The 25,294-nt window shown below is 50.6% G+C and overlaps 1 protein-coding gene across 1 annotated transcript; it reads left to right on the top strand.

Annotated features, from left to right (window-relative positions):
* Positions 1-6,226: 6,226 nt before the first annotated feature.
* On the top strand, positions 6,227-12,188 carry ZIC2 (Zic family zinc finger 2). The gene is made up of 3 exons (XM_028728224.2): positions 6,227-8,737; positions 11,132-11,295; positions 11,717-12,188. The coding sequence occupies exons 1-3, from the start codon at positions 7,648-7,650 to the stop codon at positions 12,065-12,067; spliced, it is 1,605 nt and encodes a 534-aa protein (XP_028584057.2). The 5' UTR covers positions 6,227-7,647; the 3' UTR covers positions 12,068-12,188.
* The last annotated feature ends 13,106 nt before the right edge of the window (positions 12,189-25,294 follow it).

Raw genomic sequence — 25,294 nt, 5'->3', positions numbered from 1 at the left:
CACTTACTTAGAAGTAAGCCCCATTTAAACCCGCGAGACTTCCAAGTAAACATGCATAGGCTTGTGATCCTTCCTTACATACCTGGGAAGTGGGATGACATAAAGGAGGGCATATAAGAAGTATTTCTGATGGTTGGTATATGTATATATATATAATGTCCTATGACAGATATCAACCATCTGGATGATTTACCCCTGGGGAACGTCATCTCGCTCCTTTCCTTTTGTCCCCCAACATTGCCTCCGAATGTTGACGTGGAACTCACTAGAGATCTGAGGGCATTTTATGGAGTATAGAAATGCGAAGGCTTTTTGAGAAATCACAAGCACACCAACTTAAACAGAAGAAGTTGCCTTACACAGGGTCAGATAATCGGTTCATGTAACTCGATATTGCCTAAAACACGAACCAGCAGGTGCTCTCCAGGGTTTCAGATAGGGAGTCTTTCGGAGCCCTGCCATGGCGAGATATTGGAAGCTGGACCATGGACTTTTGGCCCTTCCTGCAGGTCCCGATTACTTTAGTGGTTTTCTGTTTCTATATTATTTGATTAATAACGATTTTTCCTTTGGCTGGGGAAATTACAGCACTGAGACTGCAAACGTTTGTAAACATATCATAGCTTCCACTGAACCCGATGGAATTTAATTCTGTGTAAATGTGCTTGGAAGCTTGCTCGGTTTGGGAACTATTTTAGAAGATCCTTGGGCAGCACAACTCCTATGCACGTTTGCCTGGAAGTAAGTTGCACTGGCATGGTGGACTTACCCAGTTAACAGTCCTACACAGCCATCTACTCACGTCGGGTGGAATGGAGTTCAACCGGGCTTACTCTCAGGTAAAGGGAGATAAAGTGGGAGACTAAAAGCTGGGATTCCTCAAACTGCATCTTCCAAAATTAGCAGCCAAACTGCAGTGCCAGCATTCTCAGCTACTGGAAGGAACTGCGCCATATTGATCAGCTTTTAATCACTTCTTTTTTTTAAGTGCATTATAAAGCTGATGCGATCATAGAGCAACAACTGCTTGATCTACTACTTCACGTTTACTGAGAAATAATTCCCCCTCTATTCAGTGGGTCTTGCTCATCATCGGCAAGTGGACTGCAGCCTTAGAGAACCGAAACAAAGCTGTCACGCTCAAGGGGGTACAGGAGGGCCATTGATGAGTTGATAATGCTATTTCTGATAGTCTCGCTATCCCATAGTTCCTCCCTCCCCCCCCCCCTTTTAAAATAATGCGTAGTGTGCACATCTACTTTTAGGAGGGAAAACGAGGGAGAAATTCAATACGTGTGTGCGGATACACATGTGTATCTATAAGCCTATATAGGCGCATCCTTCCGGTTCCCTCTATTTTTCCCCCCACGGTCAACGATTGGAAGAAGCTGTTCCGATAAATCAAACGGTGACACTTTGACGGCTGGCCTTGTATAAGCAATATGGTTCCCATATGGCCCCGTTATTTATGAATGACAGCAGAAAGTGTATTACATATTCGCTCGAGAGCGGGAAAGGAGAGCGCTTTACTTATGGACAACTTGCCCTGCTTCCCCTAACCCGCAACGGCAGCCTCCCATTGAAACGGAGAGGAGCCGAAAAAGGATAGGGCAAGGTAAATGGAGCAAAGTCCTCAGTGAAGCGTCCTCTAAAAAAATATATGAAAATAATAAATCCAAAACTAGCGACCAAAAGACAAGCAAACAAAAACAAGCAAACAAAAAAAAACAAACAAAAAAACAAAAACAAAAAACAAAAAAAAAACAAAAAAAAAGAACCACCTAAGCTCGATTTTGCCAAAATGGAGCATTCATTCCATTCATTCCACATGTCTTCTGTTTCAAAGGCGGAGTTCAGCACTGATTCAACTCTCTCCCATTGAAATGAATGGTTCCTTTTGCCGGGATCGTGGCCCGCGGTTAAAACACACGCACCAGGCAGAGAGGTTTGTCTTGCGGATTATGCGGGTCTTAGCAAAACCAACACAAAGCAGGCCTTATCTTCCTTGAGACTCCTCTCTCCCCAAAACCCACCGCTGCTGCATAACACTGAAACCGCGGCCAAGGCGGAGAATAATAAATTTTAATAGTGGGAGGGCATTTCGCTGTATTTCTCTGTGGACACCCTAGGAGTTGTAGTGAGCCTAGGTTGTTGTTTTTTTTTAAAAAAAACCAAAACCAAAAAAACCCAGGCATTTAAAAGTTACAACTTTGGCTGAGACTTTCATTGACTTCCCACTTTGCTTGTATATTTGGCTTCTTGTAGACGAAAACCTGACAAAGCGTTTACAAAAAAAGAAAAGAAAAAAGAAAACTTATTCCAACATGTCCTTTACAGAAGGAGGCTCTCTGCCCCCTGCTCTTCCCGCTCCAGCAGCACATGCCGTCTTCAGAGGTCAGAGGTCGAATGGCCTAGAAGTGGCTGAGCGAGGGGATATCAAAGGTGACCTGCAACTTAATATCCTGTTGATGAGCCTGTTGAATTTACGAGTGTCTGTGATACAGACAACAATCGTGGGCAAGTGAGGAGCCACCGAAGAGAGCTTGTCCACCTCCCAGTCTTTTCGGGTGAAGCAGAGGAGGCTGGGCCTGACAGGATTTCTCTGTTAAGATTTGGATTTTACAGGATAAATCAGACCCCTCTTCTGCACACATTTCTGTCTTGTACAATTTAACAACAACAGCAACAACGCCACCAGAAGCCAGCACCATATTTGCTAGGAAACAAATCTAACTGATTTCAGTAAGAAGTAAAGGAAGCATGGAAGCCTAACAACCGTATTGGATCAGATCCAGCCAAAGTTTGATTTCAATAGGGGTGAAAAACCATTCATAGCTTGAAATCAAGGGACGGAACCACCTGACCCTACGCATACTTACTCGGGAGTAAGATGCTAAATCACTTGCATATTAACTCCTAAGTCAGGGTGCATGCAGTTTCAGAACTCATTGCGCTTGGTTGGCTTCTGCCTGTTTGCTTGGGAGTAAATCCCATTGACTTCGCACGAAAGTATTTTCGACTCAGGCTGAATCAGAGGTGCACAATTTTGCCAGTAAATTTGACTGAGCACAGTGGGACCTCCGAAGTAAACGTGCATAGGATCGGGCTACACGGGGAGGCTGGATTCTAGACGCATTTTGGCTGGGGGAGCTGGGGGAGCTGAAGTCAATGGGATTTGTGTGGAAGCAAGCTTTCCTTTGCAAATATAATTCTTATACAGTCACCTACACAGAGACAGCCCTGTCCTCGGGTCAAAGGAAAGCCAAGCCACAGCTAAATAAGCTCCATCAAGGAGACCCAGCAAAGGCGCAGCCCTAGAGATAAACGGATACCGTGGAGTTCCCCACCCCACACGCCCCCAGATGCCATTTGCAGGGGGACGGTAGCTCAGAAGCGCAGATCATTGCAAAATAACGAAGACAGCGAGCGACACTGAGTGAAGCTGCCTTTCCTTCGTTCTAGGCTTGGAGAAAGCAAAAAGAAAACGGCATAAGCGTGGAAGGAAACTTACAGACCAGGGGGGGGCATGTTTCCCCAAGAGCTGGTGGCGATGGTGACAGACCGGTCACGTATCTAGCAGGCTGTAGGCCGGGCCCCCCAAGAAAGCTACTCTGGCTGAGGAGGAATCCGATCCCTTCTCTCCTTCCCTTCGCTCTGCTAACCCACTTCCCGAAGGGATTTTGACTGCTGGCCGCTTTCTTCCCTCGCAAAGAATGAGCTTTAAAGGCTGTACTCCGGCCAATGGCCCATGAAAGGGACGGCAGGTTTCTTTCTTGGCTCCTCTTCTCCCCCCACTCCCTTCCTTTCCTTCTCACCCCCGTGACATTGGTTGGGGGGGGGGGAGAGAAAATGAGGCTTTTTTTTTTTTTTTGGCTGTTTGGAGAGAAATAAAGCACTTCTGGGGAGGGGGTGGAAGGACGGCGATCTAGCTTTGAACTTGGATCAGCTCCTCTGTTTCCTACCGGGAGGGGAGAAATGGGAAAGTTTGAAAGAAAAGCGGCGTCCAGCCTGCGGGGGACTCCGGCCGGAATTTACGAATTTACCTCCCAAAAGTGTCCTGAACAAGCCGCCGAGGCCGTTAGACAGCGGGGGAGGGATCTGAGAGAAAGGAAAGGCGAGAGAAAGAAACGTGTGGGTGGGTGGATGTGTGAATGAGACTTGAGGCTACATTCAAAAACTGTTTTAGCCATGGATTTTGTGTGTGTGTGTGTGTGTGTGTGTGTGTGTGTGAGAGAGAGAGAGAGAGAGAGAGAGAGAGAGAGAGAGAGAGAGAGAGAGAGAGAGATTTCCCCCTTCTGTCGAAAAATATTCTAGGAGCCTTGTCACAGTTCCTTGAAAGTGTTCCACTATAAAGCCGATGGGATTTACCTACAGGCGGACGCGCCTTAGACCAGGGCCTAAAGGAACTGCGCGCAAGGCTCCGTGGTGTTTATCTTGCTCCTCCAAGGTCTCTGGATGTCGGAAGGTGCGGGGGACCTTTTTAGCTCCGCTTCTCTTTGCCATCGCTCAAACCCTGGAGAGAAATAGGTAGGTGGGTGGGTGTGTTGGAAAGTCAGGCCGAGAGAAACGCAGGCTGGTTGGGTCAAGAGAAGGGCGGGGGGGGGGTGGAGAGAGAAGCGCCCCACCACCTCCATCCTGCAAGCTGGCAAGGGGCACTGAGGGAGCTGGCCGAGGGCTGCGGACAAGGAAGGGATGGAGACAGTTTGCGATTTGGAGGAAGGAAGAGCCACGCAGCCGTGAGGTGTGCAAGGCTCACGCTCGTCCTGAGAACAGCGAAAAACGGCTCTTTCAGCGCCTAGATCCACGCCTAAAGCTATACCAGGAAGCTAGAAAGAACAGAGTCCGTTCATGCAGCATTTTCAATGGACTAAAATGCATCTTCGTGCCAAAATAAAAATGTAATTTAATCAAGGAAGGAAATCATGGGTGATGTACTATTGATATGTGCGCATTATGTATGTGCGTGGTACATCTAAATAGCTCTCTGTACCTGTATCTCCTTCCTTCCTTCCCCTACAAGGACGCAAAATCGGTTTGAAAATGGGCCTGTGCAGGTGCAAAAGAATACAGCAGAAAGCGTAAAAAGGTTTTGTCTTATGCTAATATGGCCTAAGGGTGGGGGGATAGAACACACCCCCAACCCAGGAGCAACCCCATTTCCTTTTCTAGTTTCCATTCTCATAAGACCACAGAGATCATTTGTATTCCTAAATGGGAAAAAGAAAGGCCGCCGTTATTTTTCCTAAAAAGACGGGGAAATATTTCTGGATACTGCCCATTTTATTTCCTCAGCAAATTTGCTTTGGATTGCAGGTTTGGGTGGTTTTTTTAAAAAAATTTAAATCTAAACAAGCTCATTCAGGAAACAGATCTGTCCTGGCAGGAGTGTGTAATGTGTATTTTCAGTTAGCAATCTTAGAATCTAGTTTGCAAATTTCCGTTCGTGAGGCTTTGCGATGTGATTTGTTACAAACACACACAAACGCAGCGGCAAAAGGTTGCAATCACGGGTTGTTGCTTTTTTCAACACCCCTTCCCCGCTATGCAGCTCGCTCCCATGCCCCCTCCTGACAACCGCCCACTAACCCGCTCTTTTCTTTTACACTACTCCGAGACATCTCTATTTAAACCCGTGTCAGCAGCCTCCCAGCGAAGTCCATGTCCTGTTGGAATCGATGGGAGGGAAACTCCCGTCGGTTTTTAGCGGATCTGAATGGCACCTTCGCTCGGAATCTTTCACAAAACGCACACGCAGATATTCTCCATCCCAGATATTCTCATCTGCTGTGGTTTCCCTCTCCTTTGACACCCCCTCGCCCAACCTCTCTCTTAAAAAACAAAACAAAAAAAACCATGCCTTGCTCTCTCTTTCTCGCTCTCTCGCCACCCCAAAGGGTCCTTTTGGTCCGGTTTCCCCGCGAGAAACGCACCCGAGAGGTAAACTGGATCTCGTTGGGAACCGATCCCGCCCCCCTCCCCACCGCGCCCCCCTCCCCCAACCCACCCTCTGGCTGCCCTATGATCCGAGCGCTGCCCCTCTCTCGCCTCTGCCCGGGGCGGGAGCGGAGGGGAGGGGGAGCGGAGGGGAGGGGAGGCGGGTCGGACCAGGGGACGCGCGAGTGGCTATTAGCCCGCCTTGGGGGGAAGGCTTGGATTGATGGGGCCGGGCCGACCAATGAGACGGCGCCAGGAGATCGGCCTGGCTGCTGTTAAAGGGGGCGGTGGGAGAGGAGCTGCCAGTCCAGCCTAGGAACTAGCGGGAGAGGCTGGGAGGAGGAGGAGGAGGAAGAGAAGGGGGTGGCGAGGAGGGGGGGATAAAAAGCAGCCACAGCAGCGGCGCCCACCGCAACCAGCAGACGGAGGCGAGAGGCGAGCAGAGGGAGAAGCCGGCCAGCGCCCAGGGAGGAGGACCGACCCGCCCCCCCCCCCCGCCAAAAAAGAGGAGGAGGAGGAAGGACCGCATCTCACGGCTGGAGCATCTCCATGGCGGGCGCTGGCGGCGGTGCCTGAGTGGGACCCGCGCCCGGGCTGAGGGACGGACCTTGGGCGCTCCACTCCCCCCTCCGCCCCTCCGCCTGTGTTATTGTTCTGGGCTGCCTCTCTCTCTCTTTTTTTCTTTTACAAATCCGCATCTCTCCCCCTCCCCTCCTCTCCCCCCCCTCAATCTCGTCCCCTCCTCCTCCTCCTCCTCCTCCTCCCCAACTTAAAGCGAGCGAGGTTGTGGCGAGGGAAGAGGCGCCCGATTCCTCCCTCTCGTGAGGAGAACAGCGGCGGCGGCGGCGGCGGCGGCAACTTTGGAGCCCGTGAGGCGGAACCGAATGGCGGGCAGAGCGGGAGGCGGAGGAGGTGGCGGCAGCGGCAGCGGAGGAGAAGAAGAAGAAGAACGGGAATAATATATCTATATACACACACATATGTGTTATATATATATATATATATATAAACAGCAACAAGGGGTAGTTAGAAGAGGGGGGGAACCCGAATATTTCAGAGGAGGGGCTGGAGAAGGCGGGGAGGGGGGCACCGGGGCGGGGTTGTAGCGCAGCCGAGAACCGTGTGTTTGTTTTCTGAGCGGAGAGTGTGCGTAGCGCGCGAGCGGAGAGCCGGCCACTCGCGCGCGCCCCGGCGTGTGCGTGAGCGCGCGCGCACGAGGGAGTGTGCCTATATATCTCCTCGCCTGTTTGTGAGAGAGAGAGAGGCTGTCGGTGTGGCTGTGGCGGTGTGACATCTCTTCGCCTGCGGGCTTGTGTGTGTGGTACTGTTGTTGTTGTTGTTGTTGTGGGTAGCTCTTTCCCCCCATTTCTCCCCCCCCCTTCTCAGGGAAAGGCGAGTCCCCTCTGCGTCCCTCCCTCCCCCCCCCCCACCGCCCCTCTCCTCTTCCCTCCCTCCTCGGCTCTCTCTCCCTCCCCTCCGCCCGCTCCCCTCTCCCCTCTCTGTGCCTTCTTCCCTCAGAGCTGCCCGCCCGCCCTCGCCTCAGCTGCTTTAATACCCTTCGGCTGGCCGCCTGCGCCTGAACTCTCGTCGTCGGCGCGCGGCTCTTTCTCCCGCTCGCGCAGCAGCAACAGCAGAAGAGGCAGAAGAAGAAGAAGAAGAGGAAGAAGACAGAGAGCCCCTCGCTCGGACCCTCGCCGGGGGCTCCTGGGCGGCATGCTTCTGGATGCGGGGCCGCAGTTCCCGGCGCTGGGCGTGGGCTCCTTCGCCCGGCACCCTCCTCCTCCGTCGGCGGCCGAGATGCAGGAGCGCGAGCTGAGCCTGCAGAACAGCTTCGTGGACTCGGCGGCGGCGGCGGCGGCGGCGCACCTGGGCGCCTTCAAGCTCAACGCGGCGGCGGCGGCGGCGGCGGCGCACGAGCTGTCTCCGGGCCAGGGCTCGGCCTTCAGCTCGCAGGCGCCCGCTTACCCGCACGCGGCGCATGTGGGCTCCTACTCCGCGCCGCCCTTCAACTCCCCCAGGGACTTCTTGTTTCGGAGCCGGGGCTTCGGCGACGCGGCGGCGGCGGCCGGCGGCGGCCAGCACGGGCTCTTCGGGGCCGCGGCGGCGGCGGCGGCGGCCACGGGCAGCCTGCACCACCCGCACGCCGAGGCGCAGAGCCACCTGCTGTTCCCGGGCATCGGCGAGCAGCACGGCGCGCCGGGCTCGCCCAACGTGCTCAACGGGCAGATGCGCCTGGGCTTGCCCGGAGAAGTCTTCGGCCGCTCGGACCAGTACCGCCAAGTGTCCAGCCCGCGCGCGGACCCTTACTCGGCGGCGCAGCTGCACGGCCAGTACGGGCCCATGAACATGAACATGGGCATGAACATGGCGGCGCACCACGCGCACCACCCGCACCATGCCCACCCGCACCATGCCCACCCGCACCACCACCATCACCACCACCACCCGGGGGCCTTCTTCCGCTACATGCGCCAGCAGTGCATCAAGCAGGAGCTCATCTGCAAGTGGATCGACCCCGAGCAGCTGAGCAGCCCCAAGAAGAGCTGCAACAAAACTTTCAGCACCATGCACGAGCTGGTCACTCACGTCTCCGTGGAGCACGTCGGCGGGCCCGAGCAGAGCAATCACATCTGCTTCTGGGAGGAGTGTCCCCGCGAAGGGAAGCCCTTCAAGGCCAAGTACAAGCTGGTCAACCACATCCGCGTGCACACGGGCGAGAAGCCCTTCCCGTGCCCCTTCCCCGGCTGCGGGAAGGTCTTCGCGCGCTCCGAGAACCTCAAGATCCACAAAAGGACGCACACAGGTCAGTCCACGAGGGATTTCACGCTCTTTGCCGGGTCGGAAAGGGTGGTTGGTGGGTGTGAGACTGTGGGGAAGGGAAGGGGGCATTGCGACACAAATGCAAAGCAGGAGAATATTTTCCCCATAAACCTCCCCGTGCATGCTCCCGCACACGAATCTGCTTACTCGGAAAGGTGTTTAATTTTGTCCAAACCCTTTAAAGGAAGTGATGCTTTATTTGGTCGTAAAAAATAAACACGTAAAAAGTAAAATAAAATTGCTTCCAAATGTCTGCCTTCTCTTAAGGCTGCCTGAACTGGGCCGGGCTCCTCGGGATACTTAGGGGAAATGCAATGGGATCAGATACTTAGAGGAAAGTAAAATACATTGGCATCAGTCAGGGTTGCCAAGGGAGTCACTCCTTCAGAGTGGGACGTCTCCCTTCAAAGAAGCAAAAAGCGCCCGAGCAGATAACTGGAAATACACGAAGGGACCTGAAGAGAATCGAGTGTTGTTCCTGTCGGCATGGTCTACTTTTAAGGAAATCTGTAAAGCTGAGCAGCTGACTAGGAAATCTCTTCCTTTGAAACCCACCGGCTTCATTTCCAAATATATTCAGGTTTGAGGTGCTCCTGCAATGAACGCCGCGTTTCCAGAAAATGGGTAAATAAGTGGGTAGTTTAAAAAGGCATAGTTGTGCCGTTTTATAAATGTGATGGTAGGAATCTAAAACAGAGCTGAATTTTACATTTTGTATTTTAGACCTATATTCTAGAAAAACTACCCTTAAGAGGGAGGGGGGAGCTCTTTTCCTTTCTCCGCCCCCCTGGTCATTTCACCGCGCTTTTCAGGGACTGCTTTCCATTAAATTGAAATGGAGTGAGGCGGGACCATAAAATTTTCTCATTTGCAAAAGTGTTTTGAAAGTCTGACTTGGGGCGCCGGAAGGCGGTTTTCCACTAGTTTATTATTTTTGTTAAAGCAACATGTAATAAACAACAGAGGATTTAAGGTTGATAAACTTCCGGGGGTAGGATTTCCCCCCGCTCCTAACGCTGCCACCCCAAAATGAGGACTAATGGGTGAGAAAGGAGGCCGCGTTTCTGGGTGATAGAAATCGTGTGAGTCCAGGTAGTGGAATCAAACAACTGCGTTTCCCAGGCTCCTAGATAATTCTGCTTCAGCCGGCCAGATTTCTACTGGAGCATTTTTATTTTTATTTTTGGGGTCCGCACACTACCCCGCCCCGGGAAAAAAAGAAGACCAGCAAATATTTGAGCAATTTCCGGGCATCAGTGTTGACTGAGAAAAAGGAGCAAAACTCTGTGAGCCTTTCTGGTTGTGTTGCTGAAGTGCTAAGAACGGGTTTAGGTGCGAGACGGGCTTTAACAAGGTTTAGCAAATCCGAGGCGTTGATTTGCATGGAGATGGCCGCGTTTTGCGGGGAGGGGGGGGGCTCTGAGCGGATGTCTTTAAGGAACAATTTAGGTGCTAATGGAATTTCGCGTTAAATTGCGCGTCTCTCCCACCTCCGATTTCAAGGGCGGGGGAAGGATCCGGCGGTGGCTGTGTTTGAGTTCTCACACCTACAAATTGCTCGGAAATCTGGCGAAGGGGCGAAGAAGCTCTAGGAAAATTCCAAGGGAGGGTTGTGCATGTGTTTTTTGCTTCGGTTTCTCTCGCCCTCTTGCCCCCCCCCCTCATCCCCAGCGGATATTTAGAGAACTGACTTCCAATGTCCTAGCATGAAAGGGGAGAAAAATACTACAGCAGCCTGCTATGATCTGGAGTCGTTTGCGGCTTGACGCGGTTTAAACAGGCGGGTGGGGGTTTGGTTCTGGTCCGGTGGCTGTTTTTAAATGCACGAACTGGGAAAGGCGCCTTGGCCTGGCTTTTAAATGCAACACCAGTGGGAATGAAAACAAAAGAAATACGTATCCCGAAAGAGACACAAATCTCTTTATTGGGTTCCTTGGGGAATCGCGCTTTTAAAAACAATGACCACAGACCTGAGGACTTTCTTGAATTCCCCTGTTTTCCTTGTATTAGCTGGGACCCTGGCCCGCTATTTCTTTCCGAAGCTGCGTAATCCCCTGCACAACTCACCCAACTCATTTCCCTCACATCCTAAATTCGACGGAGCTCCTGCGGAATTCTCAGACGAACATTTAAAGATCAGATGCCAATGAAAAGAGGCACATACGAAAAGGAGGTCGCTTTCCTTTAGCTGACCAAAAAACCCCCCGAGGATGTTAAAGTTTCTTCCAAGATCTCACAGCCAAACACTGTTTGTTTTATAGTTCTTGGTAAAAGGTCGCTTTTTAGCTGCTAAGTGGATTGGAACAGAAGCCAACCCGGCGACTCGTTCGCACGCGCTTACGCCGAATTGGCCTTTCCCCCTTCTCCTCCGTTGCAGGCGAGAAGCCGTTCCAGTGCGAATTCGAGGGCTGCGACCGACGCTTCGCCAACAGCAGCGACCGAAAGAAGCACATGCACGTCCACACTTCGGACAAGCCCTATCTCTGCAAGATGTGCGACAAATCCTACACCCACCCCAGCTCCCTGCGGAAACACATGAAGGTAAGCCGGAGAAGCGCGACAGGGCCTGGGAAGGGGGTGCCGAGGACGGGGGCCACACACAGGACGGGGGAGGGTTTCACTGCTCCTGTAGCCCCAGGCTGCAGAGTTATTGGGAAGCAAGTCCCGCTCAAACCGGAGTGGTTTCCCAATAAACATGCTTCAAACCAAATTCCAAAGAAAATGTTGTGTGTAGCCGGAAGAGAGGGACCTTTTGGGCTCCAACCCAGCTTCCTGATCTGTTACTAACTCAGGGGGATTTATGCAACCTTACTAAATGTAGGATTTCAGCACTGGGGGAAGGGTCGGCGGCGGTGCTGAGCCTTATTGAGCGTCTTGAAGGAAAGGAAACGGGTGGGAGAGCTTTTTCTGTGTCCTTTCAACGCAAGTTGCTTAGTTTGCTTTCTCGCTGTTGGCCTGGCAGGTCCACGAATCCTCCCCGCAAGGCTCCGAGTCGTCGCCCGCGGCCAGCTCCGGCTACGAGTCGTCCACTCCGCCGGGCTTGGTGTCCCCCAGCGCAGAGACCCAAAGCACAGCCGCCAGCAACCTGTCCTCTGCAGCGGCCGCCGCGGCTGCTGCTGCCGCCGCCGCCGCTGCGGCCGCAGTCTCGGCGGTGCACCGGAGCAGCAACGGCGGAGCGGGAGGAGGAGGCGGCGGCGGGGGGAGCTCGGGCGGCGGCGGAGGGGGCAGCGGCGGCGGCGGAGGAGCGGGCGGCGGCGGAGCCAGCGCCAGCCACGGCGGCCTCACGTCCAACTTCAACGAGTGGTACGTCTGAAGAGGCCTCCTGGCCCCGCCGCCGCCGCTGCCGCTCCAGCCAGATGCCTCGAAAATGAAGGAAGGAAAGCAGGAAGGAAGGAAGGAAGCCGCCGTCGAAGTCGCTCTCCGCCTTCCCTCTCTCTCTTTCTCCACCCCGCCGCCCCCTTTTGTTTGGACTGGGACATCTTGAAGCAGCAGAAGGGAGAGAAAGAGAGAGAGAAAATAAAATCTTTTGAAAGAAAGAAAGAAAGAAAGAAAGAAAGAAAGAAAGAAAGAAAGAAAGAAAGAAAGAAAAGGAAGGATTAAAAGCAGCCCAAGCGGTTCTACCCGCCACGGGACACCCGCTGCCTCCTGAGCCTTGCGGACATTCAGTTCTGCCGGCGAGGGGGGACCCCTGCCGCCCCTCCTGCCTCCAGCGCCTTGGGAACAAAAGATCAGACACAAGGAGGGAGGACCCGTCGGTCCTGGGACCAGCCGGCCCCCAACCACCGCCTCCATCCCCCTCGGACTCTCTGTGTACATAGAGGAGTCTTCGCTCCTTCCGCCAAGGAGGTGGTAATCATAAAGTTTTCTCGGTGTATAGAAATTGGTCCACTTTGTGAACTATGGATTTGGTTCTTCCCTCCCGCCCCGCGCTTTCTCTCTCTCTCTCCCCCAGAAGTGATGCTCTCTCGCTCTCTCTCTGCCTCCTGTCCTCTCTCTCTTGTTAGCTCCCCCACTTTCTCTTTCCTTCTCTCTTTTTTAAATTCACCCATTTTTAAAGGGAAAGGGGGGGAAGTAAAGTGGAAGCAAAATGGTTTCTTTTGTAATTGTGGTATTGAATATTGTGTTCCTTTTTTAAAAAAAAGAGGCAACTTTGATTGTAAACTTCATTCAGCTATAGACTGGAAAGATTTTAAAACAAACAAACAAAAAAACACACGTGCCAAAGTCTCCATGCCGTTCTTCGAAACAAACCCAGATTGATTCCTCCTCCTCTTCCAATGCTTGTGAATGTATTTTCTGTTAGCTGGATTTACATGTGATGTTTTAGTGCATTTTGCAAGTTCTATTTGTTAGTTCCTGTTTGGAAGTTTGTGGGGAGGGGGAAATAAACGTAGTGCCGTTAGGGATTTTTTTCCGTAATAACACCCTTCCTTGTGTAAATAGCTGTTGCCATATTTATCCATTTGTAATTAAATTATGGTATTAACTTGCTACAGAGGAAACAGTATTTATAAAGAATGTTTCTTAACTATAAATATGTACAATTGTGAGCATAAACTGTTTCAGAATTTTTTTATTTGAAGGTTCATGTGGTTTCATCATTTCTTGTGATATGTTTTTTTTTTTTTTTGAGAGTAATGCATACAGAAATATAATAAAATGTGTTGAAACTGCAGTGACTGACATTCCCCTCCCTCTTTCTTTCCTTTCCTTTCTTTATTGGTATGTCAAAGGTTTTCTTATGTTGATTAGAGTGTGCCTTAAGAAAGGCCAAATTCGCTATACGCTGCAAAATGTTTTAGATATGTGATTAAAATCACATGAGGGCACAACTTATACAAAAACTAAGTTTTATTAGTTTAACTAAGTATTTAAAACAAATCTACATCTTATCTTAATATACTGGGTTTGCAAAGCCAATATCATACCAAGAATGATACTCCTAGGCTGCACTCCTGTGCATTTTTACCTTGGAGTAAATTTAATTGAAGGCATTACTGGGTAAATATGTGTGGAATTTAACTACACAGGGCTTTGCAACTCTAGGGCTGGATCTAGTCAAAGATTAGTAGTTTTAAGGGCCATTTCAGTGGAAGAATTAAGCATGTGTTTCACCTTTTTCCCTATGAAAATCAAGTCTTCCAAGTTCTTCCAGTCTCCTTTATTTCAAGTCAATTTTATACCTTTATAGACTGTCAAATCCTTTATTGCTTGTAGTTTGCCCTTATCTTCTTTTTTACTTTTATGAAAGGTCCCATTTTTAATCTGGATTTTTTTGGTACTTATGTTAAGTTTATTTTTTAAGCACTGTTCACATGCTTTACAATTTATTTGTTTTTAAATCTAGGAGTAGATCCCAAATCCTTCTCCATAAAATCTGGATTCCTTAAAAGTTAGAAACACTTCTTCCCTTGTTTAGAATAGTTCTTATGCTTTTTATTTTGCACATTTATCTGTACTAATATATATTTTCCCCCTCCACCAAAGATGAGGAAAAAAGAGATGAATCGGATAGGCTTTAAAAAAGCAGTATCCCCCCCCCTTTTCTTTGTAGTGCTGGGGAACAGTACAACCATGACTTTGGTGTGACAGTATGTGTTAAAGATGCAATGGCTAAGAAAACAAAAATTTTAGGGGCTGTGTAATTTGCTGGATATGGCTTTAACAAAATTATTCTCCCCACCCCAAATTTACCAGTGTGTGTGTGTTTGTTTGTGTATGTGTGTATAATTTAAAATAATATTCTACATGAGTAAATAGATATATAATTATGAATGATGACCTAAATTAACTTTTGCTTGTCTGCAAGATTGTAGATTCTCCTCCATCCTCTTGACTTCAACCCAGAATCAGTGCTTTGGACATGCTTTGATTTTATGAGCCACTTTCTAGTAACCAGGACGTGGGATTGAACTGTGAAGCCTTCAAAAAAAACCTTCGAAAGCCTGGCATTTGCCCAAAATCCAGTGCCAGCCACCTGGGCACCCAAAAGAGGCACGCATCCTTCCCCCCCTTTTTCCAAGCCCCGTGCAAGTGTGCTCCTGGCACTCCTCTCACAAAACTCCGCAGCGCCAGCCAAAAACCGCTCAAACGATACATTTGCCTCTCCAGCCCAGTCGCTTGTTTTCATTGCATTCCATCCAAACCCCCCACCCTGTTTGGAATTTATGTTAGCAACACTATCCCTCTTTGGCAGGGAAGAGAAGAGCCTTGGACTGTAGTCCTAGGCCCACCTCCTCGAGAGCAAGTCCCGCTAAGCACAGTAGGACCTATTTCCGAGTAAAATTTCATTTTGGGGGCAAGCCTGATGTTTGGTGCGGGGGGAACAGGGACGATAGATTCGCGCTTGGGCCTGGAAGAGGATGCCCTTGAGGGAGCAATTTTTTTTTAAAAAAAAAAATATTATTTTTTTGCTGCGGTCCAAAAAACACAACCTGGCACGCTTCCTTTTCTCCCCAACTTGGAGCGGTCTCTTCCTTCGTAGTCATTCATTCATTCAGTCATTCTCCGCTGCATAATGTAAAAGCCCCGAAGTAATCAAATGGCTGTTAAAATCTAATTTTCCTCCCTTAATAATATTAGGCCAGAGAGAGAGAGAGAGAGAGAGAGAGAGAGAGAGAGAGAGAGAGAGAGAGAGAGAGAGAGAGACCCAACCCAATTTTATTAAAGGAATTAGCATATGGCGCTGATCCCTGGGAGAGAGAGATCTCGCTGGCTGGGAAACTACAGCAGGGCACGGTCGGAAGAATGGCAAGAGAGGCCCCAAAGAGCGTTGGATTGAAATTGGCTGTGTGTGTGTGTGTGTGTGTGTGTGTGTGTGAGAGAGAGAGAGAGAGAGAGAGAGAGAGAGAGAGAGAGAGAGAGAGAGGAATCCGTTGTTCAGCGCCCGCTCCCTCCCGCCATTCAATGGCCTCCACCAGATTAAGTCTGATTTAAAGTTGAACGCAGGGGAAAGACTGGGAACGTCTCTGCTCTCTCCTTTTCTGTTTCTGACCACGGCTTTGTTCCTGGTTTTTTGTGTCTCCCAGAACCTGGAGGAAGGGGGACTCCTGGATCCCCGGCTGAAAGATCCCTTCGATCCCTCCGGAAGAGGCTCGGGCCAGAGACGGCGGTGCTGCTTGCCTTAGGCTTCTTGGTTCCTTGGCTCTCCTTTCCCCAGAGGAAGCAAGCGCCGTCCGTCCGAGTCGCCCTCCATCACCGCCAACCCACACCAGCAAATGACACGCCGCAGCTTTGTGGTCCTCGCCCGTTCCCCAGCCTCCCCGATGTCCCTCGGGTCCCACCGCGGCACCCACCCACACCTGCAGGCAACGCTGGGTTGAAAAAACAGATAAGCCCTGGGCGCGCCCGGGCGCAGCGCTCTCCACCAAGTGGTCCGGGTCCCTGCCTGACATCAGCAGCCTTCTCTTCCTTTCAGGCCCCTGGGCAGGGCAGGGAGAGGGACTCTTCTCTCCCCACCCCCCTTCCCCTAGGCTAGCCTTGAACTTGAACTTGAGCTGGCCTTGGCTGCCACCATCGCCCTAGTCTTGCCAGCCAGCACCCACAAAGACTCGGCATCTTGGACGGGGAGGGAACCCAGGCAGCTTTAGAAACGGATGGCGAGGCGAAATAGAGACCTGCCCAGGAGATGGAGGTTTACAGATACAGATACATGGCGAACGCCCGTCTGAATCAGACGAAAGTGAGCTACAATACTCATCTCTCCTGTATAATGCATGAGAGAACATAGGTCTAGGATGTATGTAATAGAACGCACTATAAATAATACAAGTCAGCTACGTAAAAAAGCTGATGGAGGGAGAGAGGCAGCCCCCACTCCACCGTGTCCGGCTGGAAACCCCGAAAGTTCCCCATCCCTTCAGACTCTCGCGAAATGGTGCTCCTCGGATTCAACCAGACTTACTTTCGAGTATACATCGGTAGAGATCAGGGCTAAATCCTTACAAAAATTGCAGACCCAGAGTCGTCAAACGGATATGCATATCCAGAAATGACTAGAAATACATTATTATTATTATTATTATTATTATTATTATTATTATTACTACTACTACTACTACTACTACTACACTTTCCCCTTTTTCCCTTCTATTCCAGCTCTCCCCAATCGCCCAGGTTTGAGTCTGTCTTTCAGCTTTGATTCTGCCAAGATTTTCCCCGCCTTTGGTTTCGTTTATGTTTCCTAATTATGATTTGTGATGATTGCAACAACATTTAACTAGACTAGCAGCCGCCGTGTTCGATTTCCCAGCAGTGCTACAACTAGTACAATGTGCTCTTGCGTGCTAGGAGTAAATATGCGGCAGTGTCAAACTATGTAAGTTGTAAGTATGCAATACCAACTTAAGTAGTTGAATGGGGACTAGTAGTGGCACTTTGCGCTCTCATCTGTAAAAGGGAACCTGAAGAACCGGCGCGCGCGTTACCGATGCAGTGGCAACCGGTTGCTAAACCACAGCAGCCCCAAAGAACTGTGTGTGGAAAGGGAGCTCGATTAAAAACAGTGAGGGGTGTGTGGTTTGTGTGAGTGTTTGTGTATGTGAACTTCTCAGGAAGGTACGAGGGATAGAGGACTTTACCCGCCTTGCCAGACCTGAACTGGCGAGGAGGCACAGTGATAACTTAAACCGATTTGCGGAATCCCAGTTTTAAATGGCCTGATTTGAAACAATCTAGTTTAACGTTTTCTCTTCCAGCGCAATCCCGCGTGCGTTTCCTCGGGAGGGAGTGCCTTTGTGTCCATCGGGGACCGTTCCCTCACCAGCAAGTGTGTAGAGGGTGGCAGGCTTCGAAAACCTTAAAGACAAACTCGTCGAAGGGGGGTCCAAGCCAGCCTCCTTTTCAATAAGGCGGAAGGAGAATTTATCTGTTGCGGGAAATCCATTTATGCTATTGAGTACACTGACTTGGGAAGGTGGATTTCGGCGGGACCGAGTTCCACCAAAGAAGCACCCTCGACCTCTCTCCTTTCAAGCCAGTCGAAGGAAACCTCCTCTTGCTTTTTGGAGGGGAAATGCTGTTTGGGACTGCTCGCTTGGTCGTTTCCTGGGCTGAGCAGTGGCGCTGCCGACACAGAAGCTTTCCCTCTGGAAGTTGGGCACGGTCCAGCCTAAAATCGGGACACTTTGCAACACGCGCCTCACTGTTACCAATGGGACTTGAAAGTGCTTAGCTTTGTATGGACGGGGCCCCGCCGGGGACACCTTACTTAATGGTCGGTTCCCCGCTGGTGCTCGGGACGGAGGTTGCCCCCTGCCCAGCCACGGAGAGGCGAAGGATAAATGGAGGTCAAGGTCAGCCAGACCTATCCTCAGCACTGAAAGGGGTCGATTCCCAAGTAAGTGGACGTCGGCGAACAGCTTAAACGCAGCTTCTCTCTTAAGGCTTCCTTCGCTCAGTTAAAGACTGCAATCCTCGGCACTCCTACCTGCGAGCAAATCCCACTGATATTAAACACTGAAGGAGATAGGGTGCATAGGATCGGGCTGTTACTCAGTGGTTCTTTGGAGGAAAGTGCTTTCCTTCCTGCTACAACGTCAAGGCACGAAAACCCGCTCCAGCCACTTTTCCCAGCGGGACTTGCTTCCGAGGAGACGCGCCTCGAATCGCGCTGCACAGGCAGCGCTCCAGAGAGCGAACCGTCCAGGACGTTCTCCTCCGCAAGCCCCTCTGGAAAGACTCGCAAGGGCTTGCGCACAAGACGTTCGGAAAGGAGGCTGAACTGGAAGATACTTGCCAAGGGATTTCCAAAAACTCCGCTTCATTAAAAGTATACTTCAGCCTGCAACCTGAGACTTAACTGGAAAGAAAACTCTCCTGGAAACCAGAGGGGCTTTTTAGCAAGTGGGTTGCAAAGGAACACAACCCCCAGGTAGGGAGGGAGGTGCTGCACAAACGGAAAATGCAACATATCTGGTGGGCAGGGGAGAGGGGCGTTTGGCTTTGCAAGGCTGGGCCAGTGGGATGTGGGAGAGGGAAGACAGTGGAGCAACTTGCTCCGTTTCGATTCCAGGGCGGCAGTTCTGTCCGCACTTGGGAGTCGGTCTTCTTTAAAATAATGGCATTTGCTTCTGAGTAAATATGCAGTAAATATGCTTTTAGGGCTCATACGCAAACCGAAGGCTATATCCTAAAAGACGGGGTCGGTTTCCCCCGCCCACAGCAGGAAAAGGGCTGGAGAAGGAAGACTGGGGTGTGTGTGTGTGTGTGTGTGTGTGTGTGTGTGTGTGTGAGAGAGAGAGAGAGAGAGAGAGAGAGAGAGAGAGAGAGTCACTTCAAAGGCCTCACAAGTCTAGAGAGGAAAAGCCAAAACAAAACGCCTTGGCCCCGGTTTCTTCCTTTGGAAGTGCTCCTGCCTGGGAACCGGGCCGACTCCGACTCTCTCTGCCACCCCTACTCCAAGCAGAAAACCTGTGACTGACGAGACCTTTCTCCATCACCGACTGAGTGCATTGGTAGCAACGACAATTTATGGCTCTCAGAAGCGACAAGAAATCGGTCTCATGCACACACATGAGCTCACAGGAGATAAGTAAATAATAATTTTATATACTATGTAGGGTGATCTGTTCATCCGTCTACAGTGAGATAAGAAATATCTCCCTATAAATATATCGATAAAATATATAGATTGTTTCCTGGGTTGAAGATTAGGGGAGGTGTCTTTCGGTTACCAGGGTGCGGAGGGCATATTTAAAATGTGCAGTGTTTGATCAGGGAGTCGAATTTCAACCCCCCACCCATGGTAGGACACCGGGGTCCATTACCAACCCGATCCTAAACACGCGACCAAGACATTGAGGTTGGTGCTGTCCCCGCTTCGACGACGTCTTGCAAAATGGTCTATAATTATAAACTCCATAATTAAATGGTGTTGGGTGTTCCAAGGCAGCAAAACGCCGATAGATGTGAGGGAACAGGAGTCGAGGCAGCTCAAAGTCGTGTTCAGAGTAAGCTGATTGTTTAGGTACGTATACAAGATCCTACCCTCCCTCCAAGTAGGTCAGGACAGCGTACAGTAGGAGTGCCCCCCCCCACAACAACAACCCTGTGAGGAACGACTGGCTTATGAGGTCATCCAAAGAACAGCCGCCAACTCAGCGAGGATGGCACCCTGCATTTTTCAGAGCGCTACAACTATAATTCAGCAACATAATTCTCTCTCTCTCCATGGCCCCTCTTCCCACAAGGAATCTCCTCCGCTTTCTCCTGCCGGCTCTTGGGGGAAGGCCGCCTCTCCCCAACCCAGACATCTTGTCCTGGGGTGCAAAACTCCAGGGTCCCCTCCACCTGCCCCGTGGAAAATGAGGGTTTACAGCAGCACCCAGGGCACCCTGGCAAGAGAAGCAAGGGCCTTGGGGAGGTGGCTTGCCTTGTGGGCCTAGGCGGTTCCCTTTCAGATCCCAAGGGAATTCGCCCCTTCGGAGCGCACGTGCTCGGGATCTGGGCGTGCCAGATGGCTGCTGCGTGCGGGGTGGTTTGCGGGGCGCTCTGGCAAGGCTGACACCTGCTCAGAGCTGTTCTTCCTCTGGCACCTCCTTCGTCTCTCGCTTGATTTTGTTGCCCCTTCCCTTCTCCACCCGGGAAGTCGTGGGGCTGAAGCGGGATTGTGGCGGTGGTGGGGAGATGAAGACCCCAGAGGGGGTGGCACTGGGGCCAGCTGGGCGACAGGAGGGCGAGAGGGAAAGGTCACCCCCAGGCGACACCCCCCCCCCCCCATTTATACTGCGGGGGTATTGATCCGCCCAGAAAGATCAACGTGAAAGCCGGTGTGTCATGCATACTAATGAGAGCCGTTTGCAGAATTTAATTAGCCTTGACTTTCCCCCACTTCGTTCTCCTTCTCCTCTCGGCGATATTTTACGCGCGTCTTGCCCAGGCGAGACTGCCTGCTGGCCGCGTTGCGACGCCTCCTGCCAAAGAGGATCGGCCTGACTTGCTACTACTCCGGGCCAGGAGCGGACGAGCACCGAGGAAACAGGCGTCCTTCCAGGCCCCGTCCTCTTCTGAAAACAAATAGGATCGTGGGTTCGAGTCCCACGTTGGGCAAAAGAGTCAGGAGGTTGGACTGGATGACCCTCGGGATCCCTTCCAACTACCGTTCTATGATTCTACGAAACAACAAACCCTTCCTTGGACAATAGATGCCTTCCACGTTTCGACTTTTAGGCCCAAATTGCAGTCAGAGAGGAAAGGAGTACCAATGGGAGGCTTCAGGGCTTACTTCCGTTGTTTACTTCGGAGTAAGGCCGCTTCGGGTTCAGGTACACAAGCCCGCAGTGGTGATAAGCAGCTTGCTTGCCCCGATCCAAAGAAAGAAAAGCGAAGCCCGCTTACTCATAAACTGCACTGCAAGCAATAGGCTTTACTTCTAGTGTGGACTTCCGCATCTGTTATTTACGGCAGGAGATCTCACTTGCTCAAGGCGGCTTATTCCCCAGATAAAGGAAGCACGGGATCGCAGCTTTCCCTAGAAGTCTGTCTACTTCTGAACTTAAATGGGTCTACTCGAAATTAAGGCCCATGAACAGAACTTTCTTTCAGGTAAGTGCCACTGGACTCGCAGCCTCTGGAGAACCCGATCCTCCAGACGCGGTATTAAGGCTGTAATCCTGTGCATTGTCCCCTGGGGGGAAAGCCCCATCGACTAGAGTGGCACTTCCTCCTCGGTAAACATGCTCTTGCAAAGCTACCATCTTCAATCCCATTCAACTAATCCAGATTTACTCCTAAATAAACATTTAGTAGACTGCCAGCTTAATTGATTTAGCCGCTACACTCACTTCCATATACACGTGTCTAGGCTCGCTCTGGATCCCCAAAGTATTCACAGCGCCCATCGCAGCGACGGAGAAAACCACTTTACTCAAGGGAGAAGCCCCCACTGGCACGTGATTAACTTCTGGGGTTGCAGCAGCTAAACTGTCCCAAGACACCTTCCTTCCAAGTACGCGTTGCCACTCTCCCAGCCGCCAGCTGTTCCGTTTCCTTCCCTCTGGCCAACGGAGCTCTTTACGCGTTTAGGTTGCAGGGTTGCTCTGTGGAGGGTGGAGAGGAAGGGTGGTACCATGGGGCAGAATTTGATGGACGGATGTTCAGGGGCCCCACTTAGCAGAATAAGGGCTCCTCGATGCAGCAGGGCGCGCTTACCACGTACTATTGGAGTAAGTGTGGCAATTCACACGGCCATCATTCTAAACGGCGGGGGGTGGGTGGGTGGGGAGTAATAAAACCATTGCCCCGGGTCTAAAATTACCATGGTGCGCCACTGGGAGTCGGGGAGGGTAGAAGAAAACGAAAGTAAGTCCTCGCCTGCCTTTTTCTCCCTCTGCCCATTTCTGCCTGGCATAGATGGGAGCGAGCGGGGAGGCGAGCCAGGACTTTCCCATTCTCCCAGCTGCTCTCGCCTAGCCTCGTGCACCGACGCACCATTCTCGCTCCAAACCCTATTTCCAACAACTTCTTTGTTAATCCGGAATCCTCGAGGAAGGCGATGGCTGGGAGAGGGAGGGGGGAGCCGTCTGGGAGTAGAAAACACACACACACACACACACACACACACACACACAGAAGGTCCACACCCACGTGGTTCTCAGCAGGTCTCCAGCCCCAAGTCTTTGCGCTCGCTCGCCATTTGCGCACTGATTTATGATGGAAGTAATTTAAACGGGGAGAGTTTACGGCTGGAGTTATTAGACGGAACACCTCCGCCTGACACCGCCGCACTTCCTTCTCTCTCTCTCTCTCTCTCTCTCTCTCTCTCTCTCTCTCTCTCTCTCTCTCTCTCTCTCCCCACCGCGCAACCCGTTTCCCAAGCCTGCAGCTGCGAGGCGCGGCTAGCGCCAAGTTCAGGCCGAGCCGCCGCCGCACATTCCTCCACCGCGCGCGCTTCCTTCTCCTCCGGGATCAAAGGCGCAGCGAGGAAGCGCGACGGATTTGAGAAGGCGGGGACGTGTCCACTCATACTAGACCTTGAAAGGGGGGGTAGTGGAGGGGAGGGAGGGAGGGAGCACAACACCCCAAACAAACACGGAACCTAACCCAACGAAGCTGGCGCTTGATGCCCCCCCCTCATCTCCAGCCATTAAACAAAAATTAACCCGGCACTTTTGGGGCGTCTCCAGTAAACAAAATTGAAATAACCAGCTATGATGGCGGCAAAATGACCGACTATGATGGCGGCGGCAAAATCAGAGACTGTTTAGTCTGGCATCTCTTCTCCAAGCCGACTCCCTGGAAACTGAAGTCAGGCATGGGGGAGGGCGAGGGAGATCTTTAAAAAAAGGGGGAGGAAAGAAAAGAAATGTTCAGGGAAGTGTGTGAGAGAGACAGAGAGAGAAAGAATCCTGTACAATTAAATAGAATACAGCGTGTGAACTGTGAAAGGAGACACACACGTACAGAGAGAGCATATACATTAGAAAATGCACAAAGTGTTTGATGGAATGAAACAGCTTAGGATATATACCATAAAACAACTGGCACAACAGGTTCGATCCAGGGCAAGTGAAGCACGTTTGTAGAGTTTATGTCCTTGCGATAGAGGGCAACAGGGTTGCTCACTCGCTCAACAGCAGATTTCAGCGGGAAGCTGTGCCCGAGGGGTGCCCAATGTAATAAAAAAAACAGGGAAACTGGGAGGCAGGCCACAAAAAAATAGAAAACGAAAGGAAGAAAGTATGTTATTTAAGTCGGGCTCATTACAGAAATAAGGAACAAGAATGCATCTCTAGAAGGCCCCTACAGGACTCTTTTCAATAGAGAGGTCTCAGCAGGTGAGATGTTTTGTTCCTTGCTGGTGCCAGAGCCTATTCCATAGGTGAAACCCCTTCAGGTCCTCAGTGGATCAAACCTTTTGGAATATCAAGGGCTGTTGAGGAATATCCAAGGTGTTGGCCACACTTTCAGCTCTCAATCCTGCAAAGTTTTGCGGTATCAAAACACCAACACATCACTTTTACCAGGGAGGCAAAGTAACTGTCCCACAATTTCAGGAGAAACCAGGAGTTCTGGTTTCAATAAAAGTATGAATCCAGGCGGGTCCCTCCGTCGCAGCCCCACCCTGATTTCATATGCCCTGAAGTGCTTCGTTCCTCTTTCCACCCATTCTTATTCGATCATGGCTTTATAGAAGCATGATACTTAAGTAATCCGGAACAGAACAGTTCTTTAACTTATTAACCTTTTCTGCCCCTTCAAGTTGAAGAGGAAGGCGAGAAGGGGTGGGGGTGGGAAGAAGGAGATAAATTCCCTTGGAAAGAGGCTTCAAATATTTGAGTTCTGGGGAGCAGAGCAGTCACCGAACTGGGATCTGGAGCGAGCTGAACACAACTTAATTTTAAAACACCATTCCAGGGTTTTTATTTCTCTAGATAAATGCTGGGGAGGGTTTATGGTCTTGTAAACTGGATACCCGGAGTTGCTACAAATGGCTGACTGTAGACTCCTGCGATCCGTATTTGGAAAAATCGAACAATTTTTTTCATTCCAAAGACCAGCTTCTAAGGACTCTTTCCCTGTCTTATTCGTTGTTGAGAATTCTGCTATCAAGTGCGTATATTTGGGGGATATGAAGACTCCCAGACCAGTCCGCCTTTAGGAACGGTTTCGAATTCCCCCTAAACCTCCCCCAAAAAACCATAGCGAGGCGTGGATCACTATTTATGACAGGTGGGTCCGCCTTAAGAATTCGTGGTTATTCTGGCAGGTTTGACGTCCTTAAATACAAACAGTTCGATTTACAGGCAATCCATAGCCAAGCAACTAAATTTGCTTACCTGCTAGTAAGTCCCTCTTTTTAAAGGGACTGTATCTCAATCAACCAGGGCCTCGTCTGGCTTCTAGCATTTTGTGTTGGCAAGGAGGCCTGAAGACATGAACCAGAGCGAAATTGCCAGAACGGAAATACAGGAAGTCGAAGATGCTTACTTAATTGTGCCAAGAATTAACAACACACAGTGAAACTATACAAAATTGCAAACACGTGTCTAGTCCTTATCAGTTATTCCTTTTCACTCATTGTCTAAAATACCGGAAGGCTAGAAATGTACCTCTGACCACCGAGGTACAATACAGTCTACAGACTTCCCTTTCATCCCCGCAAGAAAAAGGGATAGAGAACTAAAAAAAGTGTGGGGAGGAAATCTTAAAGAAAGGAGAAATAAAGCACAGCTCTGAACTCAGGGAAGCGGGAGATCGGCCTTGCTGATTCCAGACAACACGTGATTATTCCTGAGAAGCACCTAAGTCTCTCCAACTAACTGACCGAACTACATATTATTATAAAAACTTGAAATGAATGTATACCTTGAAGACACATTTGCTTGATAAAGGATGACAATTTAGCTTGTGTGTTCGTTTTTAAATCCATGTTATGGTTATTAGGAGGCATAAAAAACGATCACAGCAAAAGACCGAGGAGCTGTTTGCGAGTATCGGAACAATTAGACAGATTCGTACAATTACATGCAAATAGATGCAGTACACGCGTGTTCTCAGTGCTTACGCCGCAGGTATGTCTATAGCTGTCTGTCCATCTCTC

The sequence above is a fragment of the Podarcis muralis genome, chromosome 4, assembly GCF_964188315.1.
Source record: "Podarcis muralis chromosome 4, rPodMur119.hap1.1, whole genome shotgun sequence".
NCBI lineage: Eukaryota > Metazoa > Chordata > Lepidosauria > Squamata > Lacertidae > Podarcis > Podarcis muralis.
This window is presented reverse-complemented; position numbering and strand designations above follow the sequence as displayed.